A 19,650-nucleotide genomic window follows, 5' to 3' on the forward strand; every position below is an offset into this window, starting at 1 on the left:
GGGACAGCGATGATAATGTGTACAAACTGTAAAACGCTGCGTAATATGTTAGCGCTATGTAAAAATAAAGATTATTATTATATGACTGGCCAGTATTAGTTGGGGATAATTCATTAATGACCAGGCAGAGTTTTAACTACGGTATTTAAATACAGGCAGGTTTGGTTATAAAATCAATTTCTGTTTCTTGATTTCCAGTGTTTAATGTCCTTTTTATATTGGTGGTTTGAAACATTTTTTTGTGTGTGCTTTTGTAGCTAGCAATGAAAAAATAATGATCATAAATATATAAAGGGCTCAGGTTCACGAATGGCTGAGCTGATTATCAGCTTCATGGATGGTAAGTGTGTGGTCATCTGCACATGGTGGCAGACACTCTTCTATTCTCATGCCAGCTTTATCCTACACCAGATGGGCAAACAGCTGCCGACGTGGTGCGACCGCTGTTACACATGCCCTGAGATCACTGGTGGGGATGTGGTGACATGGTGCATTCACAGTACTGGCACTTTCAAAATGGAAACCCTGCACAAAATAATGTCTCCTGTAACTAAACCTTCATAACACGGGTCTGTAGTTCATTTTTTTGGGGTCAGGATGATTAAATAATAAAAACTTCACAATGCAGTGATCTCTGCCCATTGGTGTCTGCTGCCTTTTGTGAGAGAGGATAAGACGGGCTGCACACCCTTCAGTTTTGCTATCATATCCGGACCCCTCTCACTATGACTTGTCAGGGGCTATCTAAGTGTAAAAGTAAACCTTTGGCTACAAACATCTGTATATATATATATATATATATATATATATATATATATATGTATATACACACACACACACACACACACGGACTGGGGCTACTGTGCAAGAATAGTATATGGGCCCTTTGCAGCGCAATCTATATATATAATTGTCTAAGGTCCACTTCTGTCTGTTTTTTTGTAACGGAAATCCCGCGTTGCGGCCGGCTGCGACCAATCAGCAATATTGGGGTGGGATTTAAACACTGCTTCACTTTTTACTATTGATGCTGCATATGCAACATCAATAGTAAAAAGATATAATGTTAAAAATAATAATAATAAAAAAATAATCGTGATTTTCTCACCTTCCGGCGTCCCCGGCGGCTTTTCCCGCTCCTTGCGATGCTCCAGTCCCAGTAATGTTTTGCGGTAATGACCGCTACATCATCACGGGTTATTGCCGCAAAGCATTACTGGGAATGGACCTGGCAGGAGCATCGCTTAAGGCCTGGGCTGCATCCGAGGGCCGACGGAAGGTGAGTATATAACTATTTTTTCTTTTAATTATTTTTTTAACAGGGATATGGTGCCTACACTGCTATATACTACATGGCTGTGTTGTATACTACGTGGGCTGTGTTATATACTGCGTGGGCTGTGTTATATACTGCGTGGGCTGTGTTATATACTGCATGGGCTGTGCTATATACTACGTGGGTTGTGCTATATACTACGTGGGCTGTGCTATATACTGCGTAGGCTGTGCTATATACTACGTGGCTGTGCTATATACTATGTGGGCTGTGTTATATACTATGTGGGCTGTGCTATATAATTCATGGCTGTGCTATATACTACATGGGCTGTGCTATATAATATGTGGCTGTGCTATATACTATGTGGGCTGTGTTATATACTACTAGACTGTGGCCCGATTCTAACGCATCGGGTATTCTAGAATATGCATGTCCCCGTAGTATATGGACAATGATGATTCCAGAATTCGCGGCAGACTGTGCCCGTCGCTGATTGGTCGAGGCAACCTTTATGACATCATCGTCGCCATGGCAACCATTATGACATCTACGTCGATACTGTGCCCGTCGCTGATTGATCAATCAGAGACGCGGGATTTCCATTATGACATCATCGTCGCCATGCTGTGCCCGTCTCTGATTGGTCGAGGCCGCCAGGCCAATCAGAGACGCGGGATTTCCAGGACAGACAGACAGACAGAAAGACAGACAGACAGACGGAAAAACCCTTAGACAATTATATATATAGATGTGGGCTGTGCTATGTACTACGTGGGCTGTGTTATATACTGCGTCGGCTGTGCTATATACTACGTGGGCTGCGTTATATACTACGTGGGCCGTGTTATATACTACGTGGGCTGTGCTATATACTATGTGGGCTGTGCTATATACTACGTGGCTGTGCTATATACTACATGGCTGTGCTATATACTTCGTGGGCTGTGTTATATGCTATGTGGGCTGTGCAATCAATATACTATGTGGCTGTGCTATATGCTACGTAGCTGTGTTATATACTACGTGGGCTGTGTTATATGCTATGTGGCTGTGCTATATACTACGTGGCTGTGTTACATACTACGTGGCTGTGCTATATACTACGTGGGCTGTGTTATATGCTACGTGGGCTGTGCAATATACTACATGGCTGTATTATATGCTACGTGGCTGTGTTATATGCTACGTGGCTGTGCTATATGCTACGTGGACTGTGTTATATACTACGTGGGCTGTGTTATATGCTACGTAGCTGTGCTATATGCTACGTGGGCTGTGTTATATGCTACGTGGCTGTGCTATATTTCTCTGCTGTATCTGTGCATCATGAATCGTGGTATGTGTTAAAGGGGGGCCCACTGAGACTCTTTCGCCCGGGGCCCTCAAACACCTGGAGCTGGCCCTGGCTTCACTGGCTTCACCGGCGCAGTCCGGCCGCAAATTGCCGCAGGATTTCAACCACGCTTTGCTGATTGGTCGCGCCCGGCCGGCCGGCCGAATCCTGTGTATTCATTGCATTATTCTTAAATCTTCATAAATAAACTACATACATATTCTAAAATAGCCGATGCGTTAGAATCAGGCCACCATCTAGTAGTTCAACATAATGGACAATTTCTGGTGCTTTGAATGCTGTAAAATACCTAAAAAAAAAACTGAGCAGGTATTCACAGTCAAGGGGCCAAGTGCCGACTTCTCTTGTCTTTGTGTTTTGGCTGCAGCAGTGACGTCACGTAGACAGCAGGCATGTAGCCAATAAGAGTTCAGCATTTATTTCGATGTAGACTGTGCAGCAGCTGAACTCAGTGATTAGCTGCAGAGGTCAACATGACTTCACCGCTGCAGCCAATAATTTGAGTTCAGCGGTCGTGCCGAGGTAGACTGTGCAGCAGCTGTGCTCAGTGATTGGCTGCAGAGGTCTACATGATATCACCGCTGCAGCCAAAACACAGGGACTGGAGCAGCTGCGGGAAGCTGGCATGGGACCTGGGGAACGTGAATACCTGCTCTGTCTGTTATTTTAGGTATGTGGCGCCCCAGGGTCCTGGTCGTCACAGTAACATTGCTTTTCTCACGGGGTGAGTGATGTCACATTTGGAAGCGATGAAGGATAACTCTCATCAGGTAATCACAATGCACACTACATGTTCACACTCCAGGCCACAAGGCGGAGCTTTTGATCCTATTCCTAGGTGACTCCCCTATATATTGTGGTTTGGAGGGAAAGTTAGACATATAGTGCCAGGAAGCAGACTAGAGCAGTCTGAGGCAGGAAGAAAGTATGAGGAGCCATGCAGCCATGAGATAGTGCTGCAGCTCCTGCACAGAGACATACAGAAGGAAAGGACATCGTTCAGTGAGCATGCAGGAGAGCGAAGCACAGGAGAGTGATATCAGGGGAGACCAGCTGCGAATGAGCTGCCTCCCTCTGAAGCGCAGATCACCGGTAGCCGGAACACCGAGGTTGTAAGGGACTCTACGACTTACAGCAGAGACCGACAGGACAGCTGGACTGCAAGTTACCTCTCCACCACACACACCTGAAGACACAGTAACACATAGAGCCCGGGGCGTGATAGAGTCCCAGTAAAAAGGCTCGAGTAACCTGTCATACAGGTATTGTCCTATCCTATATAGGGGACAGAGAAGAACTGTGAGGACCTTATCTGAAGCCATAGGCAGTAAGGGACTACAACACCACCGCGCTAGAGGAAGGCTTTCATCTCCACCTGGTAAAGGGGAACTCTGGATTCGCTTCCAAGCCGGCCGGACCCTGCCTGCCCTGTGATCTGGTGCTCTGGACTGTGGCTGCCTGAAATCTTCAGTAAACCAGGTAAAGAGACTGCAAACCTGTGTCCTCGTTCTTTACTGCACCATTCACCATCTTCCGTCTACACACCGGGAGCCCTGGGGATATACTTCACCTGTGGGAAGTTGTACCATCTAGCTGCCATGTCATCACCCCAGCGGACCCCTTAAAGCAGCGTCGGTCCCCACTGACCGAATACCACAGGTGGTGTCACGAACATAAACTTTATTCAATTCTCCCTTTTACATGGGCGCCCAGGGACACGGACTGGGTCACCACCGTGACATCCCCCTGTGAACACCGGACCCGGTACTGGGTACCCCACGGCCCTGGCGGGCAACTCATCTGTATTAGAGCATTTGTGGTCCACTTTCTTGCTGGCCATGTACATGAGAAATAGCTAAAGTATCTCTTTTGAATTCCATATGAGCGCTCAGCTGAGTGTCAAGTGTTTTCAATTAAGAAAGTCGCTAAGAACAAAAGGATCGGCTGGTGAAACTCCAATAGTCCTATCCTTCTCTCCTCCTACATCATCTATGGAGAGTTATCTGGGATCCAAATGCTCTAGATGCTTGGCCAATCTCAGCAAAATTGTCAGATTCATCTGACTTTCTTTCAATGTCTAACGGCTCCACACACAAATTAGATGGCCAAAGCCATCTCAGCCGACTAACATAAATAGGAATGCTGGTTTGGCCGCGTGCGCCTGTGTTCTCCATGAGAAAGTCGTCGTCTGAGACGTCAGCCAGCAACTTATCTCCAGGAGAACAATGCGATTGGCAGTTCGATGTCGGCCATGCCCAATTGACATCACCCCTGACCACCATTTAAATGGTGCCCTCATGCACAGATTGTAGGTCAAACCTGTTGATATCGGCAGATTTGGCCGAAATTAGTCTAATTACCAAAAACAAGTTACATGTTTAGTCCTGCCCACATTCTACACAGTAACAGCCCTAATGCTTTCCCTTTGTGATTGGTTTGGGAAACTGTCCTATAAAAGTCAAGACTATAAGGGAAACTGTCAGCACCATTTCACCCCCAAACCATTTATATGCGCATTTAGCTCCTTCAAAAACAAGCCCAGCAATACCTTTACATGGCCAGTCCATTCCTCTGTTACTGAGAAATCAGAGTTTGCATTGATATAGAAAATGAAGCTGAAGAACTATGATAGATCTGAAGCCTCTGTCACTCCAGCTCTATTCCCCACCCAATGCCGCCTCCTTCTTCGTGACTGACTGACAGACTCTGTGACTTCAGGCAAAGGAGCTGTCAGTGATACAGGAGGCGACAGCTCTTGGCGAGGAATAGAGCTGTAGTGACTGAGACTTCAGATCTACCATAGCACTTCAGCCTAATTTGCACATCAGAATTTTGGTAAACTTGATAACGCTCCCTTTTGAAAAACCATACACTGAAAGTAAATAGAACAATACTAAAATTTCTGCAATTACCTGAACTATGGTACATTTTCCTTACTTTGGTTAAAGGTAATTTATAATATTTGACAATTTTACATTTTGGTTCAAAACCACTTTAAAAATGAGAAGTGTAAACGATTATTGATCAATGTGGAAATTATTACTGTGGTTTTTAGATCTTTTCCTTTAAATAAGTAGTCCTGGAAGTCATTTTATGCACCTATAATGCTGCCAGTAATTTGTGCATTTTCCCCTCTATTTGCCTTCAGGTAGAAATAAGTGCAGTGTGAAGAGACTTCAACCTCCACCCTCATCCCCCACCATCCTCTGCAAAGCCAGAAGCATCATGGGAAATGTAGTCTTCATTAGAGGGAAGGGTGGAATCAGGATGGCAAGCAATTGTGAAACTGAACATCAACTAGTGCAGATATACTCAAGCCAAACACAAAAACTGCTGTTATTTTTAAATATTAGACATCTCAGTAAAATATTTTTTTTGGCTATAGTGCTTCCTTAAAGGGGTTGTCCGTGATTAGAATAAAATGGCTGCTTTCTTAGGACCGGGTCACTTACTTTGGCTTGGTCAGAAGCTCGGAAGACATAGCATGTGCTTTGGTGTTGTGGGCCATCTTCTTCCTTCAGCAAACATGCAAAATAATTGGGATCCTGACTGTTGTGGATTAATTTCTGGACACGCTGCGGCTTGTGTTCAAAGATGCTACAGCAGATTAGGGGATCCCACTGCTGGCTGTCCCCGGGATCGGGCTCACAGCAGATACATGTGGATGACACATACAGCCGGATGGGACGGGCAGGCTGTGAGTCCTTTGACCTCAGTAGGCTTTTCCTCTTGATTTCTGCCACCACCCATGGTAACATGGGCATCGTAGTGAAGGCACTGAGTGGTAAAGAGCCGATCAGCCTCAGTCTGTATTCTAGGATGACGTGATAAGCATCTAAGGTTTTAGGAGCAGTAAATGATATAGGATCCATGGTGAGATGGGAGCAATGTTCTTGTTTCCAATCCTTGCAGCTTTCAGACAGATGTTCGGGTCTTGTCCTGTTCTTTCATTTCAATTATGTAGTTATCACTATAGGAGAAAAGCAGAAAAGTGAACCTCATGTTAGTCATATTGCATTCATACGTCTGTGTGTCACGGTCCGAGTACTGACCATGATTCATGGACCGCTCATGGGTTTCTCTACCTGAAGTTGACAGCCACATACATGTCTTTGAGGCTGTCAAATTCAGGCTAGACGACCACTAGCCTGTGCTGTCAATGTCAACGACCTGGGAATTACATGGCTTTATGTTCTCTAAAGGGGATCACAAGCTTAGTCACTAAAACTGACTATTTGATGAAATTACCTAGAATGTACCACTAAAGTTCTCCACAGAGTGGCACAATCTCTTATCACATTTACTGATGATGACTAGACAGATCCTGCCATATAATGAAAATCACAATCAGCCTCCTTACTGTATCCGTATAATTTATCAGCTAATTTAGCAGAATACAGTGGTAAGGTTAATCACCTTGAAACCATGGTAGATAGAGACATTGCTGACTTTAGCTGCATCTGTGAGGCTGTGCTGATACATTAAGGAATAAAATGCAGGAACGAGATGGAGACAGAAGAGAAGAAAGAGAAAGATGTACTGCGTAGAAGTCAGCACACCTTGTATAAGAGAAGTGCAGGGTGAACGTGATAGACAATCAAGTGATAGGTGCAGGAATAGAAAAAAATGATGGTCTCCTTCTTTAACCCCTTCACCCCCAAGGGTGGTTTGCACGTTAATGACCGGGCCAATTTTTACAATTCTGACCACTGTCTCTTTATGAGGTTATAACTCCGAAACGCTTCAACGGATCTTAGCGATTCTGACATTGTTTTCTCGTGACATATTGTACTTCATGATAGTGGTAAAATTTCTTTGATATCACTTGCGTTTATTTGTGAAAAAAAAGGAAAATTGGCGAAAATTTTGAAAATTTCGCAATTTTCCAACTTTGTATTTTTATTCTGTTAAACCAGAGAGTTATGTGACACAAAATAGTTAATAAATAACATTTCCCACATATCTACTTTACATCAGCGCAATTTTGGAAACAAAATATTTTTTTTTTAGGAAGTTATAAGGGTTAAAATTTGAACAGCAATTTCTCATTTTTACAACAAAATTTACAAAACCATTTTTTTTAGGGACCACCTCACATTTGAAGACATTTTGAGGGGTCTATATGGCAGAAAATACCAAAAAGTGACACCATTCTGAAAATTGCACCCCTCAAGGTGCTCAAAACCACATTCAAGAAGTTTATTAACCCTTCAGATGTTTCACAGCAGCAGAAGCAACATGGAAGGAAAAAATTAACATTTTACTTTTTAGTCACAAAAATGATCTTTCAGCAATAATTTTTTTTATTTCCCAAGGGTAAAAAGAGAAAATGGACCTTAAAAGTTGTTGCCCAATTTGTCCTGAGTACGCTAATACCCCACATGTGAGGGAGAACCACTTTTTGGGCGCACGGCAGAGCTCAGAAGGAAAGGAGCGTCGTTTGACATTTTCAAGCTAAAATTGGCTGCAATTGAAATCGGACGCCATGTCGTGTTTGGCCAGCCCCTGATGTGCCTAAACAGTGGAAACCCCCCATAAGTGACCCCATTTTGGAAACTAGACCCCCTAAGGAACTTATCTAGATGTGTCGTGAGCACTTTTATCCCCCAAGTGCTTCACGAAAGTTTATAACGCCCGGGTGTGAAAATAAAAAATCCTATTTTTTCTACAAACATGATCGTTTAGTCCCCAATTGTTTATTTTCTCAAGGGTAGCAGGAGAAATTGGACCCCAAAAGTTGTTGTCCAATTTGTCCTGAGTACGCTGATACCCCATATGTGGGGGGTAACCACTGTTTGGGCGCATGGCAGGGCTCAGAAGGAAAGGAGCGCCCTTTGACATTTTCAAGCTAAAATTGGCTGGAATTGAGATCGGATGCCATGTCGTGTTTGGCGAGCCCCTGATGTGCCTAAACAGTGGAAACCCCCCATAAGTGACCCCATTTTGGAAACTAGACCCCCTAAGGAACTTATCTAGATGTGTCGTGAGCACTTTTATCCCCCAAGTGCTTCACGAAAGTTTATAACGCCCGGGTGTGAAAATAAAAAATCCTATTTTTTCTACAAACATGATCGTTTAGTCCCCAATTGTTTATTTTCTCAAGGGTAGCAGGAGAAATTGGACCCCAAAAGTTGTTGTCCAATTTGTCCTGAGTACGCTGATACCCCATATGTGGGGGGTAACCACTGTTTGGGCGCATGGCAGGGCTCAGAAGGAAAGGAGCGCCCTTTGACATTTTCAAGCTAAAATTGGCTGGAATTGAGATCGGATGCCATGTTGTGTTTGGCGAGCCCCTGATGTGCCTAAACAGTGGAAACCCCCCATAAGTGACCCCATTTTGGAAACTAGACCCCCTAAGGAACTTATCTAGATGTGTCGTGAGCACTTTTATCCCCCAAGTGCTTCACGAAAGTTTATAACGCCCGGGTGTGAAAATAAAAATCCTATTTTTTCTACAAACATGATCGTTTAGTCCCCAATTGTTTATTTTCTCAAGGGTAGCAGGAGAAATTGGACCCCAAAAGTTGTTGTCCAATTTGTCCTGAGTACGCTGATACCCCATATGTGGGGGGTAACCACTGTTTGGGCGCATGGCAGGGCTCAGAAGGAAAGGAGCGCCCTTTGACATTTTCAAGCTAAAATTGTCTGGAATTGAGATCAGATGCCATGTCGTGTTTGGCGAGCCCCTGATGTGCCTAAACAGTGGAAACGCCCCATAAGTGACCCCATTTTGGAAACTAGACCCCCTAAGGAACTTATCTAGATGTGTCATGAGCACTTTTATCCCCCAAGTGCTTCACGAAAGTTTATAACGCCCGGGTGTGAAAATAAAAAATCCTATTTTTTCTACAAACATGATCGTTTAGCCCCCAATTGTTTATTTTCTCAAGGGTAGCAGGAGAAATTGGACCCCAAAAGTTGTTGTCCAATTTGTCCTGAGTACGCTGATACCCCATATGTGGGGGGTAACCACTGTTTGGGCGCATGGCAGGGCTCAGAAGGAAAGGAGCGCCCTTTGACATTTTCAAGCTAAAATTGGCTGGAATTGAGATCGGATGCCATGTCGTGTTTGGCGAGCCCCTGATGTGCCTAAACAGTGGAAACCCCCCATAAGTGACCCCATTTTGGAAACTAGACCCCCTAAGGAACTTATCTAGATGTGTCGTGAGCACTTTTATCCCCCAAGTGCTTCACGAAAGTTTATAACGCCCGGGCGTGAAAATAAAAAATCCTATTTTTTCCCCACAAAAATGATCTTTCAGTCCCCAATTTTTTATTTTCCCAAGGGTAACAGGAGAAATTGGACCCCAAAAGTTGTTGTCCAATTTGTCCTGGGTACGCTGGTACCACATATGTGGGAGAAAACTACTGTTTGGGCACACTTCGGGGCTCGGAAGGGAAGTAGTGACGTTTTGGAATGCAGACTTTGATGGAATTGTCTGCGGGCATCATGTTCCATTTGGTGAGCCCCTGATGTGCCTAAACAGTGGAAACCCCCCATAAGTGACCCCATTTTGGAAACTAGACCCCCTAAGGAACTTATCTAGATGTGTCGTGAGCACTTTTATCCCCCAAGTGCTTCACGACAGTTTATAACGCCCGGGCGTGAAAATAAAAAATCCTATTTTTTCCCCACAAAAATGATCTTTCAGTCCCCAATTTTTTATTTTCCCAAGGGTAACAGGAGAAATTGGACCCCAAAAGTTGTTGTCCAATTTGTCCTGGGTACGCTGGTACCACATATGTGGGAGAAAACTACTGTTTGGGCACACTTCGGGGCTCGGAAGGGAAGTAGTGACGTTTTGGAATGCAGACTTTGATGGAATTGTCTGCGGGCATCATGTTCCATTTGGTGAGCCCCTGATGTGCCTAAACAGTGGAAACCCCCCATAAGTGACCCCATTTTGGAAACTAGACCCCCTAAGGAACTTATCTAGATGTGTCGTGAGCACTTTTATCCCCCAAGTGCTTCACGAAAGTTTATAACGCCCGGGCGTGAAAATAAAAAATCCTATTTTTTCCCCACAAAAATGATCTTTCAGTCCCCAATTTTTTATTTTCCCAAGGGTAACAAGAGAAATTGGACCCCAAAAGTTGCTGTCCATTTTGTTCTGAGTACGCTGGTACCCCATATGTGGGAAAAAACTGTTTGGGCACTTCGGGACTCAGAAGGGAAGCAGTGACGATTTGGAATGCAGACTTTGATGGACTGGTTCTGAGGGCGTCATGTTCCGTTTGCAGAGCCCCTGATGTGCCTAAACAGTAAAAAAAAAACACAAGTGACATCATTTTGGAACCTAGACCCCCATGGAACTTACTTAGATGTGCCCCCTCTTTGGAACTAATCTACTGGTTCCTAATTAGTAGTGCATGGAGGTGTGGTACAATTTGAAGCAGTCCTTCATACACAGGCCAGGTTTGTCGGGGCAGGTGTCGCATTGATAGATGGTGTCTGTTGTGGATTCTGTTTGTGGGCTTCCTCTGGTGGTTGCTGCTGGTACTGGGTGACTTTGGTGGGTTGCGGCCTTTGGTTTCCACCTGTCCATCTGAGGCTGGGTGTTTCCTATTTTACCTGGCCTTTCTGTCATTCCCTTGCCGGCTATCAATGTATTCAGATGTGCTCTGTTTGGTTCCTGCCTACCTGCTCCCAGATCTTTCAGGATAAGCTAAGTGCTGATTTTCAGTTGTTTGTTTTTTTTGTCCAGCTTGCTTATTATGTCTCTATGCTAGCTGGTAGCTCTAGTGGACTGAGGTTCTCCCCATGTGCCATGAGTTGGCACATGGGTTCTTGTAATCTCAGGATGGTATTTTTGATTAGGGTTTTTTGCTGACCGCTCAGTCCCCTTTTGTATCTTTCTGCTTTCTAGTTTACAGCGGGCCTCAATTTGCTAAAACTATATATATCATCTCTATGTGTGTGCCTTCCTCTCATTTCACCGTCAATACATGTGAGGGGGCAACTATATCTTTTGGGGTTCATTCCTCTGGAGGCAAGTGAGGTCTTATTTTCTCTGCAGTACTAGTTAGCTCTTAGGCTGGTGCGTGGCGTCTAGAACCATCGTAGGCCCGCTCCCTGGCTATCTCTAGTTGCGTTTGTCAGGCGTAGGGCAGCGGTCAGCCCAGGTTCCATCACCCTAGAGCTCGTCCGTTATTTATTTGTACTTTGTTTGTCCTGTGCTATCCCTAGCCATTGGGGATTCATGACAGTATAGCCGGCCCACAAAGTGTTAATATTTTGGGCTGAAGCAGGAGAAATAGAAGTGTTTAAGGGAAATTTTTTTTTTATTTTTTTTTCCCTTCAGAGTTTTGCTGCCTAGCCCTTAATTGCTGTCTAGCTGCTTCTTACCTCCTCTTAACCCTTGAATGGCTCTGATCTTAGCTGTTTAACATGGATGTCCAGAGTTTGGCTTCCAGCCTGAGTAATCTCGCGGCAAAAGTTCAAAACATACAGGATTTTGTTGTTCACACTCCCATGTCTGAACCTAGAATTCCTATTCCAGAGTTCTTTTCTGGAGATAGATCTACCTTCCTGAATTTCAGGAACAATTGTAAATTGTTTCTTTCTTTAAAATCTCGCTCCTCTGGAGACCCTGCTCAACAGGTCAAGATTGTAATATCTTTCCTGCGGGGCGACCCTCAGAATTGGGCATTTGCATTGGCACCAGGGGATCCTGCATTGCTCAGTGTGGATGCGTTTTTTCTGGCATTGGGATTGCTCTATGAGGAACCTAACCTGGAGATTCAGGCTGAGAAGGCTTTATTAGCCCTCTCTCAGGGGCATGATGAAGCGGAAATATATTGTCAAAAATTTCGGAAATGGTCGGTGCTTACTCAGTGGAATGAGTGCGCCCTGGCTGCAAACTTCAGAAATGGTCTTTCTGAGGCCATTAAGGATATTATGGTGGGGTTCCCTACGCCTACAGGTCTGAATGAGTCTATGGCTATGGCCATTCAGATTGATCGGCGTTTACGGGAGCGCAAACCCGTGCACCAGTTGGCGGTGTCTTCTGAACAGGCACCTGAGACTATGCAATGTGATAGAATTCAGTCCAGAAGTGAACGGCAAAATTATAGGCGGAAAAATGGATTGTGTTTTTATTGTGGTGATTCAGCTCATGTTATATCAGCATGCTCTAAACGCACAAAAAGGGTTGATAAATCTTTTGCCATTGGTACTCTGCAGCCTAAGTTCATTTTGTCTGTGACTCTGATTTTTTCACTGTCTTCCATTTCCGTCGATGCCTATGTGGATTCGGGCGCTGCCCTGAGTCTTATGGATTGGTCATTTGCTAAACGCTGCGGTTTTAGTCTGGAGCCTCTGGAAGTTCCTATTCCTCTGAAGGGAATTGACTCTACACCATTGGCTATGAATAAACCGCAGTACTGGACACAAGTGACCGTGCGCATGACTCCCGTTCATCAGGAGGTGATTCGCTTCCTTGTACTGTATAATTTACATGATGTACTAGTGCTTGGTCTGCCATGGTTACAAACTCATAATCCTGTCTTGGACTGGAAAACAATGTCTGTGTTAAGCTGGGGATGTCAGGGGGTTCATGGTGATGCACCTCCGATTTCAATTGCTTCATCTACTCCTTCTGAGATCCCTGCGTTTTTGTCTGACTATAGGGATGTTTTTGAGGAGCCTAAGCTCAATTCGCTCCCTCCTCATAGAGAGTGTGACTGTGCTATAGAATTGATTCCTGGCAGTAAGTTCCCTAAGGGTCGTTTATTTAATCTGTCACTGCCAGAGCATACTGCTATGCGGAATTATATTAAGGAGTCCTTGGAAAAGGGACATATTCGTCCATCTTCGTCCCCTCTGGGAGCAGGTTTTTTTTTCGTGGCAAAAAAAGATGGTTCCCTGAGGCCTTGTATAGATTATCGCCTTTTGAATAAGATTACAGTCAAATATCAGTATCCATTGCCATTATTAACTGATTTGTTTGCTCGCATTAAGGGGGCTAGGTGGTTCACTAAGATAGATCTTCGCGGTGCGTATAATCTGGTGCGGATAAAACAGGGTGATGAGTGGAAAACCGCATTTAATACGCCTGAGGGCCATTTTGAGTATTTGGTAATGCCTTTTGGACTCTCCAATGCTCCGTCAGTCTTTCAGTCCTTTATGCACAATATTTTCCGTGAATATCTGGATAAGTTTATGATTGTGTATTTGGATGATATTTTGGTGTTTTCAGATGACTGGGAGTCTCATGTTCTACAGGTCAGGAAGGTGTTTCAGGTTCTGCGGGCCAATTCTCTGTTTGTGAAGGGCTCAAAGTGTCTCTTCGGAGTCCAGAAGATTTCTTTTTTGGGGTACATTTTTTCTCCTTCTACTATTGAGATGGATCCCGTCAAGGTTCAGGCTATTTGTGACTGGACACAACCTACATCTGTTAAGAGCCTTCAGAAGTTCTTGGGGTTTGCTAATTTTTATCGTCGGTTCATTGCTAATTTTTCCAGTATTGTTAAACCTTTGACTGATTTGACTAAAAAGGGTGCTGATGTTGCTGATTGGTCTCCTGCGGCTGTGGAGGCCTTTCAGGAACTTAAGTGCCGGTTTTCTTCTGCTCCTGTGTTGTGTCAACCAGATGTTTCACTTCCTTTTCAGGTTGAGGTTGATGCTTCCGAGATTGGAGCGGGGGCGGTTTTGTCGCAGAGAAGTTCTAATGGCTCGGTGATGAAGCCATGTGCATTCTTCTCTAGAAAATTCTCGCCCGCCGAGCGCAATTATGATGTGGGTAATCGGGAGCTTTTGGCCATGAAGTGGGCATTTGAGGAGTGGCGTCATTGGCTTGAGGGTGCTAAACATCGTGTGGTGGTCTTGACTGATCACAAGAATCTCATTTACCTTGAGTCTGCCAGGCGTTTGAATCCTAGACAGGCTCGTTGGTCGTTGATTTTTTCTCGTTTCAATTTCGTGGTTTCATACCTGCCAGGTTCAAAGAATGTAAAGGCAGATGCTCTTTCCAGGAGTTTTGTGCCTGACTCTCCTGGAGACTCTGGGCCTACTGGTATCCTTAGCGATGGGGTAATATTGTCCGCCGTATCCCCAGACTTGCGACGTGCATTGCAGGAGTTTCAGGTGGATAAACCGGATCGTTGTCCACCAGAAAGACTGTTTGTCCCGGATGATTGGACCAGTAGAGTCATCTCCGAGGTCCATTCTTCTGTGTTGGCTGGTCATCCTGGAATATTTGGTACTAGATACTTGGTGGCCAGGTCTTTTTGGTGGCCTTCCTTGTCTAGGGATGTGCGTACCTTTGTGCAGTCTTGTGAAGTGTGTGCTCGAGCTAAGCCTTGCTGTTCTCGGGCCAGTGGGTTGTTGTTATCCTTGCCCATCCCGAAGAGGCCTTGGACGCACATTTCCATGGATTTTATTTCTGATCTCCCGGTTTCACAGAAAATGTCCGTTATCTGGGTTGTGTGTGACCGCTTTTCTAAGATGGTTCATTTGGTGCCCTTGCCTAAGTTGCCCTCCTCCTCTGAGTTGGTCCCGTTATTTTTTCAGAACGTGGTTCGTTTGCATGGGATTCCGGAGAATATCGTTTCTGACAGGGGATCCCAGTTTGTGTCTAGATTTTGGCGGACGTTTTGTGCCAAGATGGGCATTGATTTGTCTTTTTCGTCTGCATTCCATCCTCAGACGAATGGCCAGACGGAGCGAACTAATCAGACCTTGGAAACTTATTTGAGGTGTTTTGTTTCTGCTGATCAAGATGACTGGGTTGCTTTTTTGCCACTGGCCGAATTTGCTCTTAATAATCGGGCTAGTTCTGCCACGTTGGTCTCTCCTTTTTTTTGTAATTCGGGGTTTCATCCTCGTTTTTCCTCTGGTCAGGTGGAGTCTTCGGATTGTCCTGGAGTGGACGTGGTGGTGGACAGGCTACATCAGATTTGGAATCAGGTGGTGGACAATTTGAAGTTATCTCAGGAGAAGACTCAGCAGTTTGCTAATCGCCGTCGCCGCGTGGGTCCCCGACTTCTTGTTGGGGATTTGGTGTGGTTGTCTTCTCGTTTTGTCCCTATGAAGGTCTCTTCTCCTAAGTTCAAGCCTCGGTTCATCGGTCCTTATAGGATCTCGGAGATTCTTAACCCTGTATCTTTTCGTTTGGATCTCCCAGCATCGTTTGCTATTCATAATGTGTTCCATCGGTCGTTGTTGCGGAGGTATGAGGTACCCGTTGTTCCTTCGGTTGAGCCTCCTGCTCCGGTGCTGGTGGAGGGAGAATTGGAGTATGTTGTTGAGAAGATCTTGGATTCTCGTGTTTCCAGACGCAAACTCCAGTATTTGGTTAAGTGGAAGGGTTATGGTCAGGAGGATAATTCCTGGGTGGTCGCCTCCGATGTTCATGCGACTGATTTGGTCCGCGCCTTCCATAGAGCTCACCCTGATCGCCCTGGGGGTTCTCGTGAGGGTTCGGTGACCCCTCCTCAAGGGGGGGGTACTGTTGTGGATTCTGTTTGTGGGCTTCCTCTGGTGGTTGCTGCTGGTACTGGGTGACTTTGGTGGGTTGCGGCCTTTGGTTTCCACCTGTCCATCTGAGGCTGGGTGTTTCCTATTTTACCTGGCCTTTCTGTCATTCCCTTGCCGGCTATCAATGTATTCAGATGTGCTCTGTTTGGTTCCTGCCTACCTGCTCCCAGATCTTTCAGGATAAGCTAAGTGCTGATTTTCAGTTGTTTTGGTTTTTTTGTCCAGCTTGCTAATTATGTCTCTATGCTAGCTGGTAGCTCTAGTGGACTGAGGTTCTCCCCATGTGCCATGAGTTGGCACATGGGTTCTTGTAATCTCAGGATGGTATTTTTGATTAGGGTTTTTTGCTGACCGCTCAGTCCCCTTTTGTATCTTTCTGCTTTCTAGTTTACAGCGGGCCTCAATTTGCTAAAACTATATATATCATCTCTATGTGTGTGCCTTCCTCTCATTTCACCGTCAATACATGTGAGGGGGCAACTATATCTTTTGGGGTTCATTCCTCTGGAGGCAAGTGAGGTCTTATTTTCTCTGCAGTACTAGTTAGCTCTTAGGCTGGTGCGTGGCGTCTAGAACCATCGTAGGCACGCTCCCTGGCTATCTCTAGTTGCGTTTGTCAGGCGTAGGGCAGCGGTCAGCCCAGGTTCCATCACCCTAGAGCTCGTCCGTTATTTATTTGTACTTTGTTTGTCCTGTGCTATCCCTAGCCATTGGGGATTCATGACAGGTGTCCTTGCGTACTCCTCGTTTGTAGCACACTCGGCACCTTTTTTGCGGCTTACCTTTTCTACCAGTTGGCGGGACCACCCCCGGAAAATGCTGACCTGGTACAATACGAGCACCCTCAGTTCCGGAAGTACTGGGGCCCGCTCCTTCCCTCGTGCCAAACATCAGGGCCTTAACCACTACCTCCTGGAACTGAAGGTACGTCGTATCGGTGTGGCGTGCACATCGTGACAGCAGGAAAGCGTTAAGCATTGCCATTTGTACGATGTACACCGACAGCTTTTTGTACCACACCTTGGCCTTCCTCAAAGCACTGTACGGTTGGAGGAGTTGATCGGAGAGATCAACGCCCCCCATGTTTTTGTTGTACCCCAGTACACAGTCCGGTTTGCAGACCTGTGTAGAGGTACCCCGTACAGTGCTGAGGGCGCTGCCATCACCGTGTATGGTGGTCAACAGAAGGACATCCCTCTTGTCCTTGTACTTGACCACCAGCAGGTGGTCGCTACATTGGGCTTTGCTCTCACCTTTTCTGAGCATCTGCCCAAGTAGCATCTTCGGGAGGCCTCTCTGATTTTTGCGGACAGTACCGCAGGCTGCGGTACCTCGCGCAGAGAGGGATTTGTAGAGTGGGATGCTGGAATAAAAGTTATCGGTGTAGAGGTGATAACCTTTGTCCAGCAGTGGGTGCACCAAATCCCACACTATTTTCCCACTCACTCCCAAGACAGGGGGACACTCAGGCGGTTCAATCCTGCTGTCCTTCCCTTCGTAAACTCTAAAGCTGTGGGTGTACCCTGAGGTACTCTCACACAGCTTGTAGAGTTTGATTCCGTACCTGGCCCTTTTGCTGGGCAGGTATTGACGGAATCTGAGCCGCCCCTTAAAATGAACCAAGGACTCATCCACACAGATGTCCCTTTTGGGCACGTACACTTCAGCAAACTTTTTGCTGAAGTGTTCGATGACCGGCCGAACTTTGAACAGACGGTCAAAATTGGGGTCATCTCGTGCGGGACACTGTGCATTATCGGAATAATGCAGAAATTTGTGGATGGCCTCAAAACGCGTCCGAGCCATGACCATTCGGAACACTGGAGTGTTATATAAAATATCCACACTCCAATATTGCCGAAGGTCTGGCTTCTTCACGATCCCCATGTGGAGGACCAGGCCCCAAAACTGCATAATTTCTACTGCGTCTACAGGAGACCAGTTAGAAAATGATGAACTGGGGTTTTGCTCCAAAAATTGCCGAGCGTACAAATTAGTTTGCTCCACCATGAGGTTAGTAAAATCCTCAGAGAAAAAGACTTTGAAAAAGTCTATTTCTGTGAGGCCGGTGGTGTCAAACCTGATTCCTGATTCTGCCACAAAATCAGAAATCAGTGGCTCGTAATTTTCGGGGGGCGAGGTCCATATGGGGTCCGAAGAAGGGCGCGCTGGTTCATCTTCAGGAGTGGGTGCTGCGTCATCTTCTCTCCTGGGGCGTCTGCGAGGCAGTTCCGCAGGACCCGAGGAGGAAGATGAGGAGGAGGAAGAGGATGAAGAATCTGAAGAGTAAAGGAATGTGGGATCCTCTCCCTCGCTATCAGTGTCGGAGGCAAGAAAAGAATATGCCTCCTCTGCTGAATAGCGCTGCTGGGACGAACGGGACGAACGGGACATTTTTTGTGTGAGTATGGTGCTTGGGTGCAATTTATTGGAACTATGTGTACGTGTGGGGGGGGGGATAGTGTTTGGTGCAAACTTCTGAAAAGTAAAAGAAAAAAGCAAATAGGGAAAAAAAATACCTGTGAAAGGAAAAGTCTAAAACAGCAGGCCCTAGCTCTGATAAGTGAACTGCGTCACTTATCAAAGTTCGGCGCCTGCTGGGTGTGTGAATGGGGATGTGGAAAAAACACCAGGCACGAGAGCTCTGATAAGTGAACCGAGTCACTTATCAAAGTTCGGAGGCGGGGTGCGCGGACGGGGATGTGTAAAAAAAAAAAAAAAGAAACGAAAGGCACGGGTTCAGACGCAGTGGCGGGGTGCGCGGACGGGGATGTGGAAAAAAAAAAGAAACGAAAGGCACGGGTTCAGACGCAGTGGCGGGGTGCGCGGACGGGGATGTGGAAAAAAAAAAAAAGAAACGAAAGGCACGGGTTCAGACGCAGTGGCGGGGTGCGCGGACGGGGATGTGGGAAAAAAAAAAGAAACGAAAGGCACGGGTTCAGACGCAGTGGCGGGGTGCGCGGACGGGGATGTGTAAAAAAAAAAAAAAGAAACGAAAGGCACGGGTTCAGACGCAGTGGCGGGGTGCGCGGACGGGGATGTGGAAAAAAAAAAAAAGAAACGAAAGGCACGGGTTCAGACGAAGCGGCGGGGTGCGTGGATGGGGATGTGGAGGAGAAAAGTGAGCACGAGTGTTGATCGGTGAACTGCGTCACCAATCAACGCTCGGCGGCACTAAGGGGGGTGAAAAAGAAAAGCGAGCACGAGTGTTGATCGGTGAACTGCGTCACCAATCAACGCTCGGCGGCTGCTAAATTTGGGCACGGACGGACGCAGCGCAAAGTGAGGGTGGAGGGGGAAGGGGGGATGGGGGGGGTAAGGGGGGGATGGGGGGGTAAGAAAGATCGGGCAGGGATCGGGGTATCAACACTTACGGTTGTAGTCTCTCTTCTTTCTTCTGTCTTCTTTCTTCTGTCTTCTTTCTTTTGTTTTTTTAGCGAGAATTATGGTGTCACAGGCTACTGTGGCACCACAAGTCTCAGCACAGGAGGGGGATCTGACAGCATGACCGCTCTGCAGGAACCCTCACCAAGTGTGAGG

The 19,650-nt window shown here is 46.0% G+C and overlaps 1 protein-coding gene across 2 annotated transcripts in view; it reads right to left on the reverse strand.

The window, feature by feature from the left end:
• The window catches only part of TBC1D1 (TBC1 domain family member 1), a 241,174-nt gene that overhangs the window by 213,479 nt on the left and 8,045 nt on the right, over nucleotides 1-19,650 (reverse strand). For both annotated transcript variants that reach the window (XM_077279915.1, XM_077279920.1), the window contains exon 2: nucleotides 6,086-6,603. In XM_077279915.1, coding sequence (XP_077136030.1) covers nucleotides 6,086-6,505 — 420 coding nt within the window. In that variant the 5' untranslated portion in view covers nucleotides 6,506-6,603. The remainder of the gene's footprint in view (nucleotides 1-6,085; nucleotides 6,604-19,650) is intronic.

The sequence above is a fragment of the Ranitomeya variabilis genome, chromosome 1, assembly GCF_051348905.1.
Source record: "Ranitomeya variabilis isolate aRanVar5 chromosome 1, aRanVar5.hap1, whole genome shotgun sequence".
Lineage (NCBI taxonomy): Eukaryota > Metazoa > Chordata > Amphibia > Anura > Dendrobatidae > Ranitomeya > Ranitomeya variabilis.